The sequence below is a fragment of the Photinus pyralis genome, unplaced genomic scaffold (genome assembly GCF_008802855.1).
Source record: "Photinus pyralis isolate 1611_PpyrPB1 unplaced genomic scaffold, Ppyr1.3 Ppyr1.4_LG8, whole genome shotgun sequence".
Taxonomy (NCBI): Eukaryota; Metazoa; Arthropoda; class Insecta; order Coleoptera; family Lampyridae; genus Photinus; species Photinus pyralis.
In genome coordinates this window covers 4,667,754-4,692,199 of record NW_022170819.1, presented here as the reverse complement: position 1 = coordinate 4,692,199, position 24,446 = coordinate 4,667,754, and the positions used below count along the sequence as shown (strand labels likewise).

Sequence of the window (24,446 nt, the reverse complement as noted above, 5' to 3'; positions counted from 1 at the left end):
ATCTTTCAATCTTGAATCTTAGAACTTGAACCTTGAGCTGCTACATTTTCTCCACACACTTTAGTTACAAGAAAAGATGGCTATTAATTGAACAACGAAACTCGATCGACCGATTTGAAAAGCGGAATCCTCCTTAACACAAAATCCGACAAAATATAAACTTTCAATACCGAAGCGAATAGAATTGGGGAAAAAAGACACTTGAAGGTATTGAATTTTGAATAACAACCATCAGATCCGCTCGGCTGAAGCGATTTAAATTCACGCCATAATCATTTCGGTATATAAAATCTGTTGAGTGTAATCTAACGATCCTTTATATCCCACTTCTTTGCCTCACGTGAGTACATTCGGGTGTTATTATGAGAATGGAGAATATTAGCTAAATCGCTCCGGAAAGCAACGTACTGTTAAACTGTTATTGTAGGAGAAACATTCCTTCGAACCGGGCTCTTTTAAAAGCATTCTAATTTATATCCCTTTTGAGAAAAGGATGGGGCGTCTTAAATGTGGTGGTTTCGAATTGGTACCTATTATAGATAGATGACGTCGGCTTTCGGAATTAGCATACAACGGATGTAATATAAGCGATTTCAATAATTGGCGCAGTTTCATTGTATGAAACTAGGTACTTCTAGGTATAAGTGGGTTAATTGGATAATTTTCGTAATATAGTACCTACTATACCAGGCATTGTACGAATCGTATTAGTTCGCAACGAGTGGAAGATGTTACGCGAAATATTAACGGATAATGGCATGTACGCTAAAGGGTTGTAATTCGCTTCAAACGATTTCTGTAGTATATTACGATTTTTATAAGGAGCATTCCGTGTTACGTTACCCCGATTTGCATGATTAGGTTATCGGGCCGGAGCACGCACAATCGGAAATTTGTTCAATGGATCCAAACTCCAATCCAATTATTTAATTAAAAATGCAATGCTACAGTAAACTATATTCAATACCCTACAACAGACAATTGCAATAAATGTTGAAGAGCTCTCTTCTTACGAATAAAATTTTGACTTTTCTAAGTAAAATTAATTAACTGACCAACGGCCTCAACTCCTTTTTGCTCTGAAATGTGACTTAAAAATTATTTTTTGTAGTGATGCTATAGACCTCTGCTTCCGCTTCCGCAACTGCACTTTTTCACTTCCGCTTCCGCCATCGATTCCGCTATTTTAAACGAAAGTATATCGGAAAAGATTTTTAAACAATCAAACACAAATTCTAGATATATTGACGAAAAAATAAATAAGTGAGACAAACCCAATTTCATTTCCCTGTTACAAGTTTTTTATTCATGATGTTCTTTATAAATTTAGGAAAGCTATATTCATTTTTTGTGGGTAGTCTATGAATTATCCCTAACTGATTAATAACAAAGTACAGCACGATCTTTTGTACACAGTTCGCCTAAAGATAATTAGAAAGAACTCACTAAGTTAGAGGTTTTCTTATTGAAAACGAAACAAATAACTCGAACTTTTTACTATGAAATCCAATTTGAGTGATTTTTTTAAATGGTAACATGCAATACAAAGCGGCTTCAATTGCCAATAGGTTGGATCTCTTTAAGAAAGTTTAAATAGCAAGTTTTCCTTATTCGTTTTAATTCATTCAAATTTCATTTACCATTTTTTTCGTAACCCCTTCATTTTTTACATAAATAGAGGAACGATACCTTATATAAGACGGTCCTCTTTCTGCTGGTGATGTTTAATGAAACAAATTCGACTCTTCACACTATAACAGTCCAGAAAGGGAACTGCAATTTGGAAACAACACCAAAAATCGTTCGGTGCATTCCCAAATGTCGCAAATGTTCTCGGGTTGACTTCCTTTTAGACTAGGGAAATAAGGAAAGACGTTGTAATCGGTTCGTATTGAAATGCGGTTTTCAGCAGTGGTTAGGGAAATGCACAGAAAAATGATTTACAATACTGGTTGAGACATTCTTTGAAAATTGCGTAAGGGGTGCAAAAATGCATCAAAATTATAAACATACTAGATACCTACGCTTGATATTGTAATTCATGTAAATGCATTGGAACGATACCGGGCAAGCAACTAGGCGCATGTATCGATCGGTGCGCGAAATAGCAGAGTGTGACATCAACGAAAAAAGAAGTTTCTTAAAAATCCAATAATCCGATTGGGCACCATCTAAACCATCCGAGGACACACAGAGGTACATAAAAACAAGGTACGAAGAATCGCATGCGATTTTCAGTAGGGAAATTTTTTGCCACTCAGTTCGTTTTCTGAAACCAGACTTTTAATCCGGCTTGTATTCAATCCTTGAACTCGTAGAAATCTATTGGTGAACGTTTGACATCGGTGTCTCTTTTCGTTCTCGAGTTAGACAAGAAACAGACGAACAGACGGACAAAACCACCACATGAGGGGAATTTTTTCTTTCGAAAATCAAAATCAAAATCCGTCCAGCCGTTAATGAGAAGTTCAGTCACAAACACGCGTACGTACGCAATTTCGCGCAATTTCATACAATAAGACCTGAAAAGTCGGAAAAATCGCTGAGAAATCGTGCCTCGGGGTTTTGGGGGAGGGTGCTGAGTTAATTCTGCCTCGGAGATTGACCGAGTATGATCAGGAGGGGGGGGGGCGCTACGGAGTGCTGGGGGTGCAGTGTATTAAAATTAACTAATACTCGGGCCCAGAACTGTCCTCAATGGTCCGGAGATACAAAAGGTTGGGGAAACGGAGGTATAGTGGAGTGAAGACCGTACCGTGATATTGCTCGGAAATTGTTACTCGGATGTTTTCGCGATCGGAGAGTCCAGATCTGCGCTCAAAATTCTATGAAGATGTCTAGGGCTGACGGTACGAGGGTGACTTTTGAGTACAAAATGTAATTTATTTACACACAAAAACCCCGGAGCAATTTCTCGACACGGTTAATTTTTCACTCCGCTGCATCCCTGTAGCCTCACCCCTGAGCATTCTCAGGCAATTTAAAGGACGGATTTGGAATCGCTGACCGAGAGAACGTGTGAAGATTTCCGAGTAATTTCTCCCTCCCGGCACTCCCGTCGCGCAAATCACAGGGAATTTTCCAGGGCACATCTGGACTCGTAAATCACGAATACCCTCCACTAACGATTTCCAGGCAATTTCTCGCCACTCTTAATTTTTTACCTCACCGCACCCCCCGACGCTTCGTAGCACCACGCTTAAATTAACCCGGGCAATTTTTAAGATGTATCTGAACTTGACGACCACGAAAATCTCCGAGCGATTTCTTTAGTTTTTCATGACTGTAAACTGTTACCGACACTATACCAATTGACAATATCAACTTTTTCTTCAGTTGAATTGTTAAAGCCAAAGAAAAAATATTCTAATTAATTAATGTGAAAGCCAGATATTTATTTGTTTTAAGAAGTTATTTTGGTTCCATAAAATTAGGTGCCGTCATTTAAAAGTAGGCAATAGAGAAAAAATATACACTTAAATCCCTATGTCTACTTTTTCATAAATATCATTTTTATAATTTTTCAAATAATAAATACATGTTTTTATTGTACCGGAAACACGATCTCCCTTTTGAACATTCGGATGCGTGCGAAATCGGGTCTTTAAAACACAAGTGCTTTAAAAGTTGATAATTAAGGGCTTCAATTTTTAATAATGTTAATGAAAATATACTGGCGTGTTTAATTGGTCTGTCCTTGACGGATAATACGCGAATTAATTAATTAACTACACACTGATTATGTCGGTAGTTACAACCCCTATAAAAACCCGAATAAATCGTTTACTGCTGGGTAACACTCTGATAACTTCGAGAGTTTAAACGTAGGTAATTATTAAATCTTTTGAGACTTTGAAATGCTCTCAAAATACGTTTAAAATATCTACCCTGGAAGGTTTTTCAACGCTTTGATAGCTTTTAACGGTTTTAGTTCAAAAGACTCAAGAGACCCTTCCTTTAAAAAGACAAAAGAAGGAATTTTTCTGAAATGATTTTGGAGAATCTTTGAGATCCTTTAGAGGCCTTTAGGAATGTTTAACGATTTAAACGCTCTTAAGGGCTTTTAGAAACTATGAAAATATTTCATTAGACTATAGGGCCTCACAAAAGCTCTTAAGGGCGCATCATATAAGTTTTCTGAATACTCTTAATGTTTTTGAGGTATTTTTAAGGACGTCCAAAGAAACCAAAGCTCCTTAAAAATTTTGAAACCGTACGGAAGTGTCGCCGTTTGAGCGATATTGTCAAAGAACGTATTGCCGGGGGGCCTGGGAGGTATTGAATACTATCTATCAGAGAGCACCCTTCGCAAAAGCATTCTTTCTCTATTACCTCTAGCACCTTTGGCGTAAAGGAATTCGAATCTTCGAAATACGTTCTAGTCCAAAACCTTTAAAAGTCTTAAGCGATAATTTTGGGAACAAGATCCTGAATACGTTGAGGGCTGAGTGAGTTTGACATGAAACGTATTACCGGGGAGTCTGATTCCATCGCCCCCCCCCCCTCCAGCACAGAGCACCTGCGGCAGAAGCGTTTTTTCCTTAACTAACCCTAGCACCTTTATGGTAGTTTTAGTGAAAAGGTAATCATATTTTCAAATGCTGGGGGGTACTCCACCCCCTAGAACCCCTGGTAATACGTTCTGCTCCAAAAACTTTGACCACTCTCACAATAACTTTCATGAAGGCGGTGACGACTGAGCGAATTTGACAAGAAACGTACTACCGGGAGGTCTGGCGGTATGGAATACCCCTATGCAGAGAGCACCCTCGGCGAAAGTGTTCTTTGTTTGGTACCCCAAACACACTTATGGTGCTTTTAACGAAAAGTTAATCATATCCACGAATACTGGGAGGTATTCCATACCCCCTGGCCCCTCGGTAACGCGCTCTGCTTCAAAAAACGTTTAACACTCTCACGATAATTTTCGAGACAAGATCATGAAAGCGTTGAGGATTGAGCTAGTTTGACAAGGAATATATTACCGGTGGATCTGGTTCCATACATACCCTCCCCCCCCCCCCCCCACCCAACAGAGAGCACCTTCGGCAAAAGTGTTCTTTGTTATTACCCCTAGCACCCTTATGGTAGCTTTAGCGAAAAGGTAATCAAATTAGAACCCCTGGTAAGACGTTCTGTTTCAAAACCCTTTGGCACTCTCATGATAATTTTCGAGACAAGATCATGAATGTGTTGACGGATGAACGAGTTGGACAAAGAACGTATTGCGGGGGGGCGGGGAATATTAATACCCCCTGCTGCGAGCACCCTCGGAAAAAGCGTTCTTTCTTTATTACCCCTACCAACCTTGTGGTAGTTTTAGCGATAAGTTAATCAAATCTTCCAATTGACATATCTTTGCAAACTCGTGGAATTTTCTAAACGCCCCAAAATCTTTTGGAAACTTCTAAAAGGGTATCAGAAGACCATAAACTAATGGACTTACAGACCCACACATCTCGTGAAGAGTAGTAAACGCTCTGCATATTAATTATTAACCACTGTAAAGACTTACTACAACCGATCGGTTGTTTTGCACTCAAAACTTCTTCAACGTCTATTACCTACAGTCTCGAAGATACACTAACGGGACGTTTAGGCTATAGAGAACTATGGCCAGCGGTTATGCAAATTTTCAATAATCATTAAAGAACTATATATAGCCCCTTAAAAGCTGTAAAGAACCAATAATGCCCTTAATAGTGCTTAAAGATTCTGAAATCCCAAAAGGAAGACCATTTAGGGCATTTTGAAGACTCTTAAAAGCCTTTATAGATCAAAAACCCTCCAGGAAGTTCTCAAAGACCCTTGTAGAATCAAGACACCTCTTAATGCTACAGCATTTAAAAAACTTTAAGAGCCTGTTGGAAACCATAAGCCAATCTTGAGATATCTCAACCGCCCTTAGAGTCTCTTAAAAGACTCATACACATCAGTATGGTATAACAAGTTCTAAAAATATCCGGGATTCTCAACTATTGAGGTTTTTGGAGGATTTTGAAGAGATTTGTTTGTAGAAGAGAGTATGAAGAGATTCTACTTTTTGGATTCTGCGTATAAGTTTAATTTTCCCGATTGTTCCGAGCTTCAAGATTCTTTCTTTTGTCCTCAAGTCCTTCCGATTCTTACGTTTATCCTTCCAATTTTTCACATGATATTCGAACTTATTCTTCTGCAAGTTTGAAGATTAATTGGGGTCTGCTTTTTCCGATTTTCAAAATCAACATTTAAACGCGCCCAAATCCACACTGATTTGATACCTACGTGTGTTGTTTCCAAAAAATTACGCTCTGACTTCATGATTTCCAGAAATTAGATCGTAGAAATGTAGATTTATACAGTAAATTTCTCCATATCGTTACAAGCACAATATGTCTCCGATATACAGATTAACATAAATGTAATATGTATTAACCCCGACGCGCCACCGTGTTATTCTAATCGCTCAGATTAACGCGTAGCCCGTGGTGGAAAATTGGCGTCGCATTCTTTCCTGCGGTTCCGCCTACTCCATAATTCCGCTTTACCGGGTAGCTTTGGACTTAATTTTACATGACGGTCTAAAGGTGTACGTCAAAACTGAACGTTACATTATCATTTAATTAGCATTTAGCTCGAAAGAGATAATCCAGACGTATATTCTGTTCCGTAGATGGAGGCAATATCCGCGCGTCTCGGTTATAATCCCCCCCGACAATATTTGTAACACCATCAGCCAGAAAATGGCCAGATAAGCCTAATGTACATAGACGTTATTAGAAATTATCTCGTCGGGGCGGACTCAGATTTACATGTCAATAAAGTACGCATCGAGGGCTTATTTTGCGTTCTCCACCCCCCAAGTGAGTGAAAAATCATTATCACTTGAACGGAAATTGGGACACGATGCCTTTCGAGTGGAAGTGCTCGAGGAAATAAAAGGGGCAACAATGCACGAAATCCACCTTGTTACACTTTTTCCCTTTTTATTGCACTTGTCTCAAACGCTTTACTGCACGACTCTAATGTAATTACACGGGGTGGCGGCGGTTATGCCCTCTGCCTTAATGGAGATCGACCCAATTTGTAACAGTATACATTAATAATCAATCTAATGGCTATACGTGTAAATTGAATGCGCTCAATTATGAAAAATTCAAAATTAACGCGGGTATCATAATCAACCGTTAAGGTCTTAATGCGAAAAGCTTGTTCTGAGATTTTTAAACTCGTTCTTTGCGAAATATGGTCATTTGCAATTGAATAAAGGGTGGAAAATGAAGCATTTGTTCCAATTTAGAGGTGCCTTAACTGTAGTTTATTAATATGAAACAATTTACGGACGAGGGTGGATTTCTAAATGTCGGATTTGTTAGGGAAAGCTGCCATATCAGTTGATGATATGACATATCTACCTGCTTTCTAATAATGCGATAATGTAAGCAGGCAATCTACCCCCCCTCCCCTCCCCCTCCCCCTCTCCCCTCCCCCTTCAGTCACTTCGCTTTCCTTTGTTGGTCTTCAATCGTCGAAACACCTTTAACATTAGTGCATTACCAGTTTGATTAATCTGTTATCATTTCCTGTTGACGCGATTATAATGATTATTATTATTTGTGCATCTTTTCGCGGGTAAATACTCCCTGCGAACCTTTTTTGTTTTACAAGAACGATTTTTCTGCTCCTTTTTTTAAATTTGAAATGAATAATTTGTCGTTTTTTCAGAGTAGCGTTGCCCTTTTGGCATCCCAACCTTGGCTCCAAAACCATTCGTCCGATTTTGATAAAATTTAAGATTTAATGAATTGGAATCTTGATTGGAATTAAGTAAGATTCCGAGAGCACGACCTCACACCATAAAACAAGGTCACTCCTTAGTTATGTAACCGGGGAATCCTCTTTCTCAAGGCTAGGACTTTTTTCAACGAGGAAATCCCAGGCCGCGACTCTGGGTCAAAGTCCAGGATAGCGAAGGGTATCCCACTTCTACTAACGACACTTCAATGGTTAGAAGCTGTTTTCGTGACCCAAAAAGGCTTATAATTCCCTGAACGCGCGATAAATGGCTCTTAAAGGCTTTTTTTAACTTGGCACAGATCTCACAACTAAAATCTTTTCACGTAAAATTTCAATGTTGTTAATTGAGAACAATTTAAGTTTAGGAGTTTAGGAATCATGGACTCTCAAAAATGTCAAAAAACCGACATTATAATTTAGTAAAGCACGAAATACACGCAACTGCACTATTTAATTGGGTGCAACTCCATTATTAAATTGCATACTTCCCGACCGACACGGGAATTAATTGCTAACGAGCTCGTTCCATTTTTACGACGTTACGCTAACGCTTATTCCTTTAATTGCAGGACTCTGCGAAGATTATCCCGCCGGAAAATGCTGGTTTATTTATGCGCGCTGTCCTATCTCGCGCTGGGCGCGACGTTGGGTAAGTCAATTTTTTAATTATACTTTTGAGATCGATTTGGTACCGACAGCTTTGATTTATTTTAAGAAATTTGTAGAATTTTCGGTATCTACCACCCTTTGGGCCTTTGGGGGCGCGTTCTAAATTTGAATGCGCTGTCGTTGTGCCCATAAACATAAACAATACAATTATTTCAAGTTTTCACTATAGGCCTTTACACTATGCTAATAGGTGTCTGTAGTGGGGGCAAACGAATAAAATGTTAACTCGAACTTCAATACAAAACATTCATAACAGGCTACACATCATACAATGCGCAATAAAATCGTGCCGCATTGTTTGCCTAATTAGATTTACTTATTTTCGACTCGTGAGGTTTTCTTTAAGATTCGAAGATTACAAAAATTCAAAATGTATCTGAAATTCGGAGATCTCAGATCGGTTCCAAATTTTGATTGTGGTTGAAAGGCCTCCCAAATATGAACATCTTTAAATTTACACCGATACATGGTTTTCAGATTACAAAAATTAATGAGATATCCACAAATTTAAAATTAATTTAATTTATTAAATTTGTGGTACGTGCGAAACTTTAAACAAATGACATTCCATGCAAGTGCAAGAGTTTAAAAGTCCCTAAATGTGAAGGTTTGAAAGCTATAAAAATGCCATCTGGTGGGGAAAAAAACATAAATTTTGTCTAGCCCCCCAAACCCAACGCACTCCCGTTACAATGCCCCCATAAAAATTTTAAGTCTTAATAATTTGGCATACAGGATACTATAGATTTTCCATTCATTTACCTCTAAAGGGGTATTTCACCTCCGAAACTATATTAATATTAATTGCACCACCGAATTAAATTTCGGATAATTTGTCAATTTTTATGTCGGAAAAAATCAATGACTATGGAATGGATGCCATCCTAAGATGGTTAGTGGCATAAAAAAATTGAATTTAGCCCTTCTAGAGGGTCGCACAACAAAAACGGAACAGACAAACACGTATGGAAATAGTTTTTGGAAAAAACGAAAAAACATTCAATTTTACTTAAAAATGTACGGCGTTGGCGTCAACCTCCTAAGCAGGGTTGCCACCCCTTTAATAATTTAAAATTTAACGTTGGAATTTCCGTCCTTGCTAAACAATATACTATTTGTCTTCAAACGTCAAAATATTAGGTCATAGTTTGACTGAGTAGTGGGCGCCAAAGTTTGACATTATCGCTATACAAGATTTTACTTTTTCTTTTTCTGTGTTCGGAGGGAAAAATGTTGTAAAACACAACAATTTAATTTTCACTCCATAATAAGGATAAATAGTGCGTTACCAAGGATCTATTCATGAAAAAGAAAACAAACTTGACTGACACTGACACTTAACAATATCGTTTACCCAAAATCGTCCTGAAACCTTGGTCATTAATGCCTACTTTCTGTCAGGAAATTTTAGTTTCCATGACAGAGGCAAAGCAGACTACGTTTCCTGCCGCGTTGCCACTTTTCTGGCCGCATCTGTGACATTGCTAAATGTCTATAGACTCCTGTCATCACTGACAGATTGACATTAATCAAAAGTTCTACACAAAAATTGAAATTTTATATTAAAATACGATTTCGGATAAAAGTTAATACAAAACTCGTCAGTAAAATGACATTACCTGACTCGGAAATTAAAGTACTCGACCCCTCGTACTTCAATATAACTATTAATTTAACGAACGATATCAATATCCCATAAAAGCAAACCTATCATTAAAATAAGTCTTTTTGGTCGATTTGCGGAACTTTGAATAAAAAATAGCATAGGAAGCATTTAAGACTTTGGAAAGCAATAGATGGCCGTGCAAGACACTTACGTACTTACCAGAGAATCCCAGCACCTCCATAGAGGTCTTTCTAATATTTGCTACTAAACCCTTTTACTTTTAAAACGTTTTATTATGTTCATTTGGAGCTTTGTATGTAATTTCCGTGAGTATACATGTGTAGAAAAGGGCCTAGGAAATACTGGTGGTACTTTGAATGACAAAGTGTTTTCCAAAAACTTATTAAAGTTTCCGAAAACATTGTTTGTGCTTTCCAAAGCATGCCCTTAAAAAAGCGTGGAAAAAGCATATAAAACTGGAATTGTTGCAGACCTTTATTAAGGTTGATTCTCACTTGCGACCTTTAAGGTCTATTTATGATGCCAAAGACGAATGTAGATTTAAATTTTAGGGCCACTGTTATTAAAATTCTGTATGCCTATATTGACTATGCAAAATAAATAACGGAAAGTTAATTTTAAGCAAGCCATGGAATTATTGCCATAAGAAATACATTGTAAAAGTTTACAATGCAACAATTCAAGATTTATTCCCAAATAAAACACTAAGTGTTTCCTATCACTGATTTTGTAATTTTTTTCTCTATCGAGTGACATAAAAATCCAATATGGCGTCCATAAGAAATAAGAAAGTTGATGTGATTTATTCGAAACAAGCAAGTCATAAAGATTTTATTTTAGCACCATCAGAAAGTTAATAAAAAATTACTAAGGGTTTGTTAATAGTATCGTATGCAATATTGACACATAGCAATCTAGATACGGGTATGTTTCAAGTTTAGAATGCGGCAATTGTTTTTCCTCACTAGAGAGGAAAATCACATTTCCTTCGCCCTTTTTAGAGACGAAAGTAGTTTCGGAAAATAGTTATTTATACAACTAGAGAAGAAAGTGGAGTTTTTCAACTCGAGTTCAAAATTTGACAGATGACCGTAGCGAGTGTGTCAATTGATCGAGAACTGAAAAACACTTTCTTCTCAAGTTTTACACATGAAGTTTGACACATAGCAATCTAGATACGGGTACGTTTCAATTTTAAGTGTCATTTTTAAGATTAACGTAGCAATTGTTTTTTACTTTCCTCACTAGAGAGGAAAATCGCATTTTCTTTACCCTTTTTAGAGACGAAAGAAGTTGTTTCTAAAGTAGTTTCAGAAAAATTAATTAATGATTGAAAATAAATGAACGCCAACGCATTTTCAAATATAACCTTTTTCGGTTTCTTGACTATAACTTCGTTATTTGTAGCGCTAGAAGAAACTCTGAAAGGGAAAAGTAATCTACATAAATGTTTGCAATTCTTTGCCCATTAAGCCAGTGTAGGGCATGACGTATTTCTTGGGGGCCGCGAACGAAGGACAGAATATTGGTAGGCCACAGAAACTTTTCAGTGGGCCACGAAAATTCTTTTCTACAGTATCGAATTACTGAAATATTAAAATCAAATAAATTTACCAAAAATGGTCAGTACAAAAATCATTCCACAATAACCCCTCATCCTTGTATGTATTATCTCAATGTACCTTTCCTAGAAAGCAATAAATGCCACATTTATTGGCCTATGTTCTGTATATTTATGTGCAGTCTGAGAAAGACGTACATCTTCTTCTACTAAAATTTAACCCCCCTTCTCCAGAGGGAATTCCATACCCCCCAGACTCCCCCTGTCTAATGGGGAGGGGGTCCACAGACATAAATAGCATTCACAAGTAGGCCGCCGGCCACCGACTTTGTATCTTTACGAGGTCTCCAGACTAAACATCGGAAAAAACTTAAAGTTAAAATTGGATTTATCGCGAAATTTTTATCCAAATGATGAGAAATACAACAGAAAATGAACTAATTCGTATATCGTTAGATGAGAAAAAAAAATCTTCTTTCGCTCGGTGTCATTATAAACCCTCTAAGTTAACATGTGGAGTAATAACTGCAAAAACCCTTTTTCCCATGTTAATTCCCTATGTTCGGTTTTGGTTCGTTTCGGTTATTCGCCCGGTATATAAATTTAACTTGGGGCTAAAACCATGCAATCAAAGCATAACCATAAATTGAGCAAACATTTATACCAAAAACGAAAATGAAACAATAAAAGTTACCGCGGTTCAAACACATGATTGATGATGATGAATTACAAAAGAAAACATTGAAAATTATTTAAACAAAAACACTAAATAACACAAACAAACGACAAACTGAAACTGAACTATGATTTCTCAACCACAGCTAAAAAAATCAAGATGGCTCTAACGTACAGAACGTTCCGGTTCGAGACGGTGCAAGCAGCTTTCCCATTCTAATATGTCGCACGGTTGCTAGCTCTAAAAATGTGCAAAAGCGCTTTCCTGGGTTTTCCAAAGCTCAATGGGCCTGTTCTGCTGCGCTTCCTAGATTCGTCTAATTTTGGAAAGGACCCATGAGGTCCTGGAAAATGTTGAAAGCTGTTTTCAGAACAGTAGAAAATAGTAAGGCCATTCCGTAATCCGCTATGGAGCTATAAGGCCCGGAAGAGGTATACAAGTTTTTTTAAATCTTTAGCCTTAAGTAATAGAAGATTTTCTAGAATATTCTGTCTACATTCTAGAGCGAACCTTGCTAGTAGAAAGTACACTTCGAGCTTTCTAGAGCATTTCTTGTGCTTTTCAAGGCATTCTAAGTGCCCCTTCCGGGACGACGTTAACGAAAAGAAAAAGTGGAGGATCCAATTCCAAAATTTTCAACCTGATTTCGATTAAATAAGTTACAACATTCTCGAATTCATAAGAAAGTTTGAAAATGGGAGATCTAACGGTTAAGATTTCCTCAAATTGTTAATCACGTAATTCCAATGCTTGTGCATCTAATAACTTGTAAAATCTAATAATTTAATGTCCTGGAATCCCCAAAATTCAACATTTCAAGCTTGCAACAGGGCCACTACAGCCAAAATTTCAATTTGAAGAAATTTACTCTTGTGTCATAGGTGTTTGGAAACAAACTTATGCTCGTTACATGACATGATGTAGATTACAAGACCCTAAAAGGGCATTTTCTGGTTTTTCGGAATTTAAATATTGAATAATTCGAGAAGTTAAGAATTCACCTCCGTGAATCACATCCTCTAAAATTTCCAAAAAAACAACCAAATTGTCATAGGCGTGCGGAATTGTACAACTAAAGGTTTCTAATCTGGGTTTTAATGAATAACGAAATTATAAAATCGCACAGACCACGAATTGCATTAAATGGTCGTATACTCGGAGGACTGGTAGCAAAGATTTCCATCAGAACATATTCATATTTAGGTGTAAAATTGCATACCTTGCCACCGATGCGAAACAACAGTGGAGGGTTTGGCGGGGGAAATCGCCCCTTGAAGCAGTAAAAAATCATAGCAAAGGTCTGTATCAGAAGATACAGGGTAAAAATGTTGTCTGGAACCTTGAATATATCTTTTTTAAAGAAGTATGGTATCCGGAATTATAAGAAGTTTGCTACTAATCTACGTACTATAAATTTGTGATCAGTGGCGTACTTCTGCATAGTCAACGGGTGTATATTTTTCTCAAATAGCAAACATTCATTACATATTCTTAAAAAGTACACTTTTTTGGATATAGATTTGATTTGTGACGATGTATTACAATGTGAAATTGTTTTTTACTAAATAAATATTATTATTATTATTATAAAAAAACTTTTTGTATTACATAAATTTAAGAGAAAAACTCCAATTAAAGAAGTATGTTAATTAATTTCATACTACTTTGATTTATGTGGTCATATTAAAAAAATCATTTTTTAATAATACCTCATCGAAAACTGTATTTCATTTTTAAAAAAAGTGACCCTCTTAGTTCCGTATAACTTTATACGCTTCGATAGATGCACGCCACTGTAAATAATTATGTTTAAGCATGTAGATTGGTGAAATTATTACATAAATTAACACAATCACTTTCCTTATTAGTCCTTAATTCAGATCTTTCTTAAATTTGATTATGTAATATAATACGTATATCGAATAAAGCCTACTCTTTAAAAATATAAATATGTAATGACAAGTAGTGGATTTCATTGAAAAAAACATAAGCCCCCATTGGCCATGCAGAAGTGCGCCACTGACCACAAATTGGTAGCAAACTGTTGAGAATCCTGAGTACTTTAAAGAGCTTCTTTAAAAAAATTTTGTTTTGAAGATATATTCAGATGGTCCAGATAAAATTTTCACCCTGTATATTTATCTATAGAAGCTCGCTAATCAACAAGGGTCGGTTTCATTAACTTTTAAAAAATCATTTAAAAGATGCATACGCCTACCTTTAGTTGTGTAATTCCGTAGGTCTATGGCCATTGTTAGAGTCTGCGTTTTTCTGCTATTTTCACGGTTCTAGATTATAAAAATTTGAATTCCAAAGGACTAATGACCACTTGCACCGAAAAATTTAAGCTAGACCTGTGGTGGATTTATACAATTATTATCATTAGTTCACTATTACAAATCATTAAGAAATAGCCAATAGAAACTAAGGTTTATTTCGCGTTGCTAACGAACGAAACCATCCTGAGCTTAGTGAACTGAACACTAAATGATGAGTAGATTTTCAAATTTGGACTTCAGGATGCCCAAATTGTCACCATCTTCAGTTCTCTGCATAGCAGGTCCTAGTGCTCTTCCTCCATTCCGATCGACATTGAGCCTTGCCCTTCATTACTACGTACCCTCCTCTCCCTTCCTTCACTTTCATCTTCATTCTTCCTCTTACTAAAAAAGTTTTTTTACCACGTGACCCAACCAATGTCTCTTTATTTTGTTAATGATGTCCTTGATTGATGTCCTTTCTCCAATTCTTTCCAAGATTTCTCACCATGGCTTTCCAACTGATCTTCAAAATCCTTCTCCTTGCCCACATTTCGAAAGCTTTTATTCTTTTATCGTCCTCATTATTGTCCATGCTTCAGAACTTAAAGACAAAGCAATTTAGTCTTTTCCTTAACTCAATATCCAGCTTAGTATCAAACATCCTGCACACCTTCCTGTAGGTTTTTTTGCCGTTTCAGTTCTAGCCTTCATCTCTTCGCCAATGTTTGATGATTTTTGTCCCTAGGTACACTTGTACCAGTCCCCCTCTCCAATTTCTGTGCGTTGGTCTGTTTTAAAACGTTTGAGATTGCGAAAAATACTTGTATTAAAACATATTTCCAATTCGTGTTTTCATAGATTTGTCTGCCTTGTGCTCATTGTACGGTAATGCAACCAAATGTAGGTACCTAAAATTAAAATCAACTGCTAAATCCGCCTTCTTCCTGTGATGCAAATCATAAATAATGCAACGTAAAATGAGTAATACTTTCCTCCTTTTAAAATCGGTAGGTTTTCACATCTCAGTGAATTCTCCTCGAATGGATTTTTTGTTCTGCATGTATCGCAGAGAGCTTTCGCAAAGAATACTAGCAACTTACTATTAGATCTAAAGCTCTTGAAGCGTACAGTAAATGTATTTCGTGTATTTCGTTTATCCTCTTTGGATCGTCTCAGTTGCAGCTGCACCCACCGAGAGAGACGTTGTTTTTCCACCGTTCAAGGTAGAAAACGCTCGCTTTCTTGTCAGTTTAAGCCACTGACAAATTATATAATAATTCTTATTGTCTGCTTGAGGAGCGTAATGATATATCGTCGGTGTGCTCGCATTAATCTCGGATCTTGCATAGGGGAAGAGAGAGCGTTCCAGTAAATCTCTCAGACATGACTAATCTCGACAAACTTAGTTCAGTCTACTAACACTAAGTGTAATACGGTAAAGAGCTGCTTAGCCTGTTTGTATACAGTTTATTTCGCTTTTCCTCGGAAAACAGATTTTTATCTCTACATTAGGCAGAATTCTTTTAGCGCGGATACCGATTTTTAATGCCCTTGTAGTTGCGTTTGTCGCTATTGTATTACTTTTCGGTAAAATTTGAGAAAAATCGTGGAACTTAGGCCTGGAACCTCGAATTCAGAGGAATAAACCGTGGATCTTGAAATCTACACTCTTATCCCAGAACTTTGATCTTAAATAATAATAATAATAAAGAAAGTATTACTATTAAAACTGATTTGCTCAGAAACAACGGAGCTATAATCGTTAAATGAATCTCAAACACATGTAATAATTACAATTCGATCGTATTCAAAACCAGTATGTAATCAAACGTTACATCAAGGAGTCGACGAAATAAAAGAATTACCTTTTAAACTACCGGTCGCAACGGCCTTTTTGAGTTCAAGAAGAACGCTTTCTGCCTAATGTGTAACAGACAACAAACAAATAAAAGGGGTAGTGAATAGCGCGGTACATAAAATATTGCGTAAGTAATGCTAACGTCTGACACGGAGGGAATTGTATACTAAAACTGTAATTACTCAATATGTATCAATAATTCGACCTTTTTGACCCTATTTTTGACCCCTTCGACTATTTTGAGTTTGAATACCATGTAGAGAAAAGCCGATATTATGTGGTCTAGGAGATTTGAATTTTTGTTTTCCTGGGCACTCTGTTTCCTTTTCCAAGATGCGATTTTTAACAAATAATTTTTGAAATTTTTCCCTGGAAAAATGTATTGGAGATTTGCCCCGATCTTTTTCTTCGTACGCGTATTTTTGTCATTTTTGTAAATCGGCTCCAAATCTAAAGACAGGCGAAAACTTTGAAAGCTTCGAAATAATCTGAACCCAGAAATAAAGCTCAATACCTCTTGCGTCAATGTAATTCGGCATAATTTACTTACTCAGCCGTCAAATGTAAATCTCCAAGAACGAAAGTGAGTTTAAAGTTCGACAAAGGATCGCATACCCAAAACCGGAAGTTATAGAAACGAAAGTGCGTAAACTTTTTGTTAAATAAGAAACACGCCATAAACTAAAGTTTGGCAGTCCGTACACGCCATATTTTATATCAGTTGAACTTTCACTCTTTCCATTTCCATTTTCGTTACATAATAAAAATAGCGACCCCAATTTCCGAATGTTGTTAGCTTAACTTTACAACTTGACCATTTAATCAACTCTTCGCGTACGTGCCATCATCGTGCTAGCGATTCGCGACCAACAGAAAAAATAACCGCGTGCGAATTACATTTGCATATCGCTCGCCGCCTTTTTTCACAGTTAAGGCGATTTAGCTAATGACCGCAGTTTACCTGATCGCAATAAAATTGATTTGTGTTGCTCGCGCATTAAGATCGCTATCGAATTAAAGGGGCAGGCGTTCTTGCGACAGGAAATCAAGTTATGCCTGTCAAAGTTTCCCCGAAGGCGATAACGGTAATAAACAGAATGGGGTGGTTTGTACGCGGCGGCGTTGATAATACCGCCGAAAGTTTCTATTGCCAACTTGGACACCATAATGTGGAGACGAAACGATAGGGTTAATATATCGACCGAATCCTATTCATCCCTAAATTGCTTACTATTTGCCTGTTTGATTTTGACGTTGATATATTGGCGGAATATATCGCTTTCTTATTGACATAGTTTGCGGTTAAATTCCCTGTTAGCGAGGGGATGTAATTTTAATCAGACCAGTAATAATGTGTTTTTTTTAAATTTCGGATCAGAAGTAACAAAAAAAGCGTCAACCCGCGAGCGTTTAAAAATTTCCCTCCCTTTGTCGATCCCAACCGGTAACGAAAAGGGCCCGGGGGTAACAAATATTAATTCATCAATAGATTGGAGGGGAGCAATGAAATTATTCGCTAATTACGCTTTTTCGTTATCGTTTCCAATCACGACCGCTCAAGTATTAGTTTTCATTTGAAATAATTTGACCCCGAAGCAGTTCCAAATTTACGTTTGTGTTAGCGTTGGCCACAACGTTAAGTAGTGATTTGCGCAACGAAGTTTTCTGTGTCATATACCGACAACTTATTAACTCAACTTAATAAACTGCTAAATTTACATGCTCACATTCAGACGTGGAGTTAGTACGGCGACCGAACCCAGTACACACTGCAACAGGGGGTTGAACTTCTCTTCTGTCAAACAACATTTTGAAATTTGAATTGTACCCTTTGCGGAATGTAACACAAATTGAAAGCTTAACTGACGAGGAAAATGCTATCTTTCCAGACCTATCTATAAAGGCAAGATTAGAAGTGCCATTACACCATTTTAATATTAATATAGACTTAAGGTCGTTGTCATGCCGGTGTTATGTACCCACACAGGAAGCTGGAGAAACTAATTTCGGTTCTAAATTCGTTAAGTATCCCACTAAAAGCTTACGCCGAGCGTCGTTTACGTAGTCCAAAAACTTCTGCGGTGGCTTAATTTTTTTTTAAGAACTTCGAGTCGCCGCTCTCTGTGCGACGCTTTTTGTTAAAACGGCGGCGGTTTTCATTTAAATAATCTTTCGTCCAGCTGGCGGAACGGCTGTCGGCTCATCGCGGAAAACTAGAATTGAAATGGAAAAAGTTGCCACGCTGGAAGCTTGGCACCTTTCCACGTTTAACAACAGTTTGTAAGTTCGGAATCAAATCGGATATTGCAATGCGGTTTTACGCTGCCTGATTTCACTAGATTGTTTATTTCGTTTTGTTAGAAGTGGTTTCTTTAGGTATAAACAGTGTTCAGTTTTATTATCCATTGGAGAATTTTAACGTTTTGTTCAATAAGAATTTTAATTAAATTGACACAAAGTTAATTATAAGCTACTGATTAGAATAAAATTATATAATTGGTTCTCGCACTTCAAACTGTCCAATCCTAAACATTTATATCTACCAGTAGGTTGTAGTGTTGCTACCAACACTTGAGCCCTGGGAAAATTCTGGAGACCGTTTCAGTTGGCCCGGGTCAAATTTTGGCAATTGGCCTATAATGCAAGGTCATATTTCGGCAGTTGGTCCGGGGTACAGGATCATATTGTCACGGAGGTGGCCCGCCTCTAAAACACCCCGGATTAACCAGCAAAGCACCCCGGACCAACTGCCGAAATATGACCCCGCACTCCGGACCAACCAACTGCCGAAATATATTTCCGCACCCCGGGCCAATTGCCAAAATTTAACCCAGGCCAACCGCCAAAATATCTTCCCATGCTCCAGTGTCGGTACACCTACTTCTAGCTCATCTAAATCTTCAAGTATCTTCTAAATTTTCAAACTCTGAGTCAATTAAATCTTTTGAATATTTTTAAGTCGGTTTATTCCTTTGAACCATCTATAGCTTTTCAGAACCCCAATTTCTTGGAAACTTGAAATCATTTGGGTTTGATTTTTCAGTCCTGTTCCAGCTGATTATTTTCTTTGAACCTGGGTGACATTCTGGAATTGGAAATCGTTTCAAATACTTTTGAACCTTTTTTTAATTTCTTAAATCTATTTAATATTGAACTCAATTAAAAACCTTGAACGCCCTAAACCTCTTCAGGGCCTTGAATGTTCAAAATCTTCCATATGTCACTTTAATTTTCCGTTTTGAATGTCTTCAGTCGTGCGTCTTTAGAAGCATTCGAATCCGTGTGATTTTTTTTATCGTTTGGGATTATTTAAAGAAAGTTAGGAACGTTTAGCGCCTTTTGGTTGATTCTATTGGGCTTTTCTAGACTGCTGAGTAGATCCCTTATTTATTCAATCTCTCGATACTTTTTTAGTTGCCTTTAGCATAGGTAGCTGCGCCCCACGTGTGACGTACAATAATTTTTTACCCGTGTAGGGGCGGGAAAGAATACCCCTACCGCAGAGGACACTGCGTGTCGTAAGAAGCGACTAAACAACTGCTTATCGTCCGCAACCCCGATAATGAAATATATTAGTGGAGAACGGTGTCAAATACAGAAAAACCAACTTCGTTTAGGGATTACCTTTTTCATTTTTAGGTTCCTCTGATAGGCCTTATTTTCTATAAATGGCTCTTTAAGTTATACAGAGATTTAATGGATTAGGAGAAATTACTTGAAAATATTCGCTGTCATCAAAGGGAACAGTTTGAATATCTCTATTTGTCGCTTAGTGCATTCGAAAATATGTGTGCTCCAAAATGTTGCATTAATTGTATGTCTTCTTTAACTGCCCGGAGAACACAATAAATGAAACGCTCTTCTTTATAGGAAGGCGCAAGGTAGTATTTCTTCTCCTGGTTTATGGTTTAGTATAGCAATTACCAAGAGAGGGGATTAAAGGAAGTGGTTTTCTCAAAAGAAACTACATTTGTGTATTAGGAGACTATTGTGTGCGAGGAAGTATTTCTTACCCTAATTTGTAGACAATTCTGCAAGTATCAACCAACTACCAGGAAAACAAAAAGAAGCAAGGAGGTGTTTCTTCGCGAGTAGTAATAGTAAACTTGTAAATGCTCTCTTTATTCTCTTCTTTATTTTTCTTTTATTGATTTGAAAATTATAAAACATGAGCAAGTATTTTAGTTTCCCTGCCTACGCTAAGATTGGGAGAATATAAAGTACTCCAAATCTTGTCCAAATATTTTTTAAATACCAAATAAAACCTGCATATTTTAGATATTTTAACGTAGAATCTCCAGTGACGTAGTAAAAAAATGTTTGGACCACCGTTTCTGGGATTTGACCCAGGGGTTGGTATTTTTTACAGCAACACCTTGCTTATTTTACAGTCTTTTTCTTATTACATTGATGTATCACAACCTATATATTTTTTATATAATTATATATTTTGTTATAGGGTATTTTTCAAATTTTTGAAATGACAGTCGACAGTCAACCATTTTTATTGATTATCATCGTCTACAGCTAATTTCTCATTTCGTAACTCTTCCCTAACTGCTAGGAAAACCTAACAAGTATATTAGGTTCCCTGGTAAGGGGTTGGATTTTAGGTATGTTGCATCTCCTTTTTTAATCCTTGTGGATCAGAAAATTATAAAGCACGGGAAAGTATTTCTACTCCTAGAGTAATAATATAAGGTTTCTTAATCCTACCAGGAATAAAGCGAAGAGGTCTTCCTTGCGAAAAAAGCTCCTCTTTTTGTTAATTAATTATATCTAACCATAGAAGACAATAAGCGAGGAGATATTTTGGCCTTTTCTTTACTGAGTAGATGTGGGATGTTCAGTGATATTTCTGTCTGTGTTATGTCTACTTTTAAAACACAAATCTCTTCTGATAGGCGCCTAATTTTATGATTATTAAGTCGGGGTCTTTTCTGACCCCAACGGGTATTAGGAAGGTTTAAGGAGTTGGACGATTTTCACATAATTGGTATTATTGGAAAGGGCTCTGTTCGTGTAATCAGATTTTACATAAATAGGGTCTTTAGTAAACGTGATGAATGGTAGAGGGCGCGGCTTGACATAAACTTTGCAGGTTTTTTTGAAAATTTCAAATGGACCTATATAATTATTATATGATATCAAGTAAGGTAAAAAAGTGAAATTCTTTCCTATCTCTTGCTAGGATTTTCATTTCCTCTACCGTCTTATTGCCTTTTTCCATCCTTATTTCTCGGATTTGGTCCCTCCATTTTCTGCTTGGTCTTCCACTTTGCTTCTTCCTTAGCTTTCCCATCTCCATTATTATTATTCTTGTACGTCTGTCTGGTTCCATCTTTATCATATGCGCGAACCAGTTCAGTCGATTCTTTTTAGCGCGTTTTTAAAAAAAAGTATCATGTCCCACCCAGTCCCATTTAGTTTTTCCAGCAATTTTTCTGAGATGTTACATTTACTTTACTTTCCGCTTTTTTCCTTAGTGTTCAATTGTCAACTATCGTATGTAATAGTATTGTTATTACATTACGTATTTTTGTTCATTCCTATGTCTATGTTTTTATGTCCTAGTTTTGTTTATTAAGTAATATATTCTTGTTGATTTATTAGCTCTGTTTGTTAACTCTGCTTCTATCTTCCCATCCTCCGTTATTATACTTCTCAAAAATTCGTATATAGTTACGTTTTTCAATAATTTATTCTTGCATGATTTGATTTATTTGTCGATCTGTACGTCTGTTTCTTTTTCATTTACGATCATTATTTTTCTTTTGTTTGTATTTCCATTTTCATGTTTTCAATTTCTTTCGTCCAGGCGTTTATTAAATTTTGTCTTTCTTATTTGCTATTAATACCACATGCGTATAACAGGCTGGTCACTAACTTATTCTAAGTTCCTGTTCCCAATGACTGCATCCATTTGGTTATACTTTTTTTTAAGTCCATAATAATGATAAAAAGTAGAGCATTTATACAGTATCCTTGTTTTATTCCCTTACTCACTTTGAATTCATCTGATCTTTGTCTCACCACTTGCCTTCCAAGTTTGATTTTTTGTAATTCCTCTTCGACTTTCGCTCTTAATTGTTTGTTGCTGTTCCACTTGTTCTTCTCTTGTTACTGTCTTCTGGCTCTGTCGTATTATATTTTATTCTGTAATGTTCTTTCTTGCTTTCGAGTATTTCTTTTGTGTCTGTTAGTCCCTGCTTATTTTTAATTATTTCTTTCCTTTTATTCCTCCTTATTCTTTTCATTATCGTCAAGAATTTTCTATAGTCTGTTTTGTGTTCTTCGGATATCTCCTCTCCAAACTCCTTCCAGGATTCTTTCTTTTTCTCCAGGTTTACGAATTCTAAATCTGCCTTCTTCTGGTATTTTTCTTTGTTTTCCTTATTTTTTAGCTTGTATATCGCTAAATTGCTATGCTTCCTTTCTTCATTGTTGCTTAGTCTTACTCGGTAACTTGCTCTTACGAGATTGTGTTGTGTTCCTAATTCCGCTTCTTTTATCGCTTTAATTATTTGTATTGTTGCTGTTAATTTTTATGTATATGTTATGTTACTTTTAGAGCTAACGGCAGAATTAGTCTAGGCGATAGAGACTGTAAAATTGGCAAACTGGACATTTTGAGGTGGAAAAGAAAAAATGGCGGAATATGTTCAGTTAGGTGTCAAAAACAACATATTCAAATCCCACCCTCCAGACCCTGTGCTAAAGGCTCCAGCCACCCCACCATCCCCCAAAAACCGTGTTTTCGCTCTTTTTGGCTGATATCTCGCGATCTATGAGGTCTATATGAAATATTTTTAGCTGAAAATATTTCTCGGGAAATTTTATACAAGGTAGATACTCAGAAGTTAGCCTAGGTGTACCTCTTAGCCTAGAAAATTAATAAAAGGAAGCGAAAATCATCATTTTCGTGTTTTTTTGCGGTTTTTTTGCAAAAGTATTGCGACCGTCAGGGCTAGATGAAATATGTTTAGCTGAAAATGCTCTTCGTACAATTTCATACGAGATAGGTAACTGAAGAGTTGACGTAAAGTCACCTTTCACCTTCAACTTTCATGTGTGAGGAAATATTCATTGTAAAACAAAGTATTTCTATGTACCATTTATTCACGTAAAAACAGTATTTTCATATTAAAATATTCACACATTCATTTATACCTCAACGTAATCATTATCCTTATACTAATCCAAATCAATTCGTACTTTTTCGATCAGACTTCTCAATCAAAAGTTATAGAGTAGAAACCAATTTGAAAAAAATTCAAAGGGCTGTAACTTTTGAACTAGTAGCCCAATCTTGGAACTGTTTGAAATTATGGATTCTACAGGCCACATTCTATAAGAAATTTTTTTCCGGGTCGATCTGAAACAATTTTTTTTCGGGGCTCAAAAAAAGGCAGTGTATAACCTTCCTTTTTTACCAAAAATCGACTACGCCAAAATTTCTCGGGAAAACAGTTTTTCTTATTAATTTGGGTGCGTAGAATCCAAATCAATTCGTACTTTTTCGATCAGACTTCTCAATCAAAAGTTATAGACTAGAAACCAAATTCGAAAAAAAATTCAAAGGGCTGTAACTTTTGAACTAGTAGCCCAATCTTGGAACTGTTTGAAATTATGGATTCTACAGACCACATTCTATAAGAAAATTTTTTCCCCGGGTCGATCTGAGACATTTTTTTTTCGGGGCTCAAAAAAAGGCAATGTATAACCTTCCTTTTTTACCAAAAATCGACTGCACCAAAATTTCTCGGGAAAACACTTTTTCTTATTAATTTTGGTGCGTAGAATCCTAAACAATTCGTACTTTTTCGATCAGACTTCTCAATCAAAAGTTATAGACTAGAAACCAATTTCGAAAAAAAATTCAAAGGGCTGTACCTTTTGAACTAGTAGCCCAATCTTGGAACTGTTTGAAATTATGGATTCTACAGGCCACATTCTATAAGAAAATTTTTTCCGGGTCGATCTGAGACAATTTTTTTTTCGGGCCTCAAAAAAAGGCA

At 36.6% G+C, this 24,446-nt stretch overlaps 1 protein-coding gene across 4 annotated transcripts in view; it reads left to right on the top strand.

Annotated features, from left to right (window-relative positions):
- LOC116177803 (Ig-like and fibronectin type-III domain-containing protein 1) overlaps nucleotides 1-24,446 on the top strand; it is a 219,350-nt gene that overhangs the window by 145,402 nt on the left and 49,502 nt on the right. For all 4 annotated transcript variants that reach the window (XM_031496909.1, XM_031496908.1, XM_031496907.1 and 1 more), the window contains one exon: nucleotides 8,346-8,425. In XM_031496909.1, coding sequence (XP_031352769.1) covers nucleotides 8,374-8,425 — 52 coding nt within the window. In that variant the 5' untranslated portion in view covers nucleotides 8,346-8,373. The remainder of the gene's footprint in view (nucleotides 1-8,345; nucleotides 8,426-24,446) is intronic.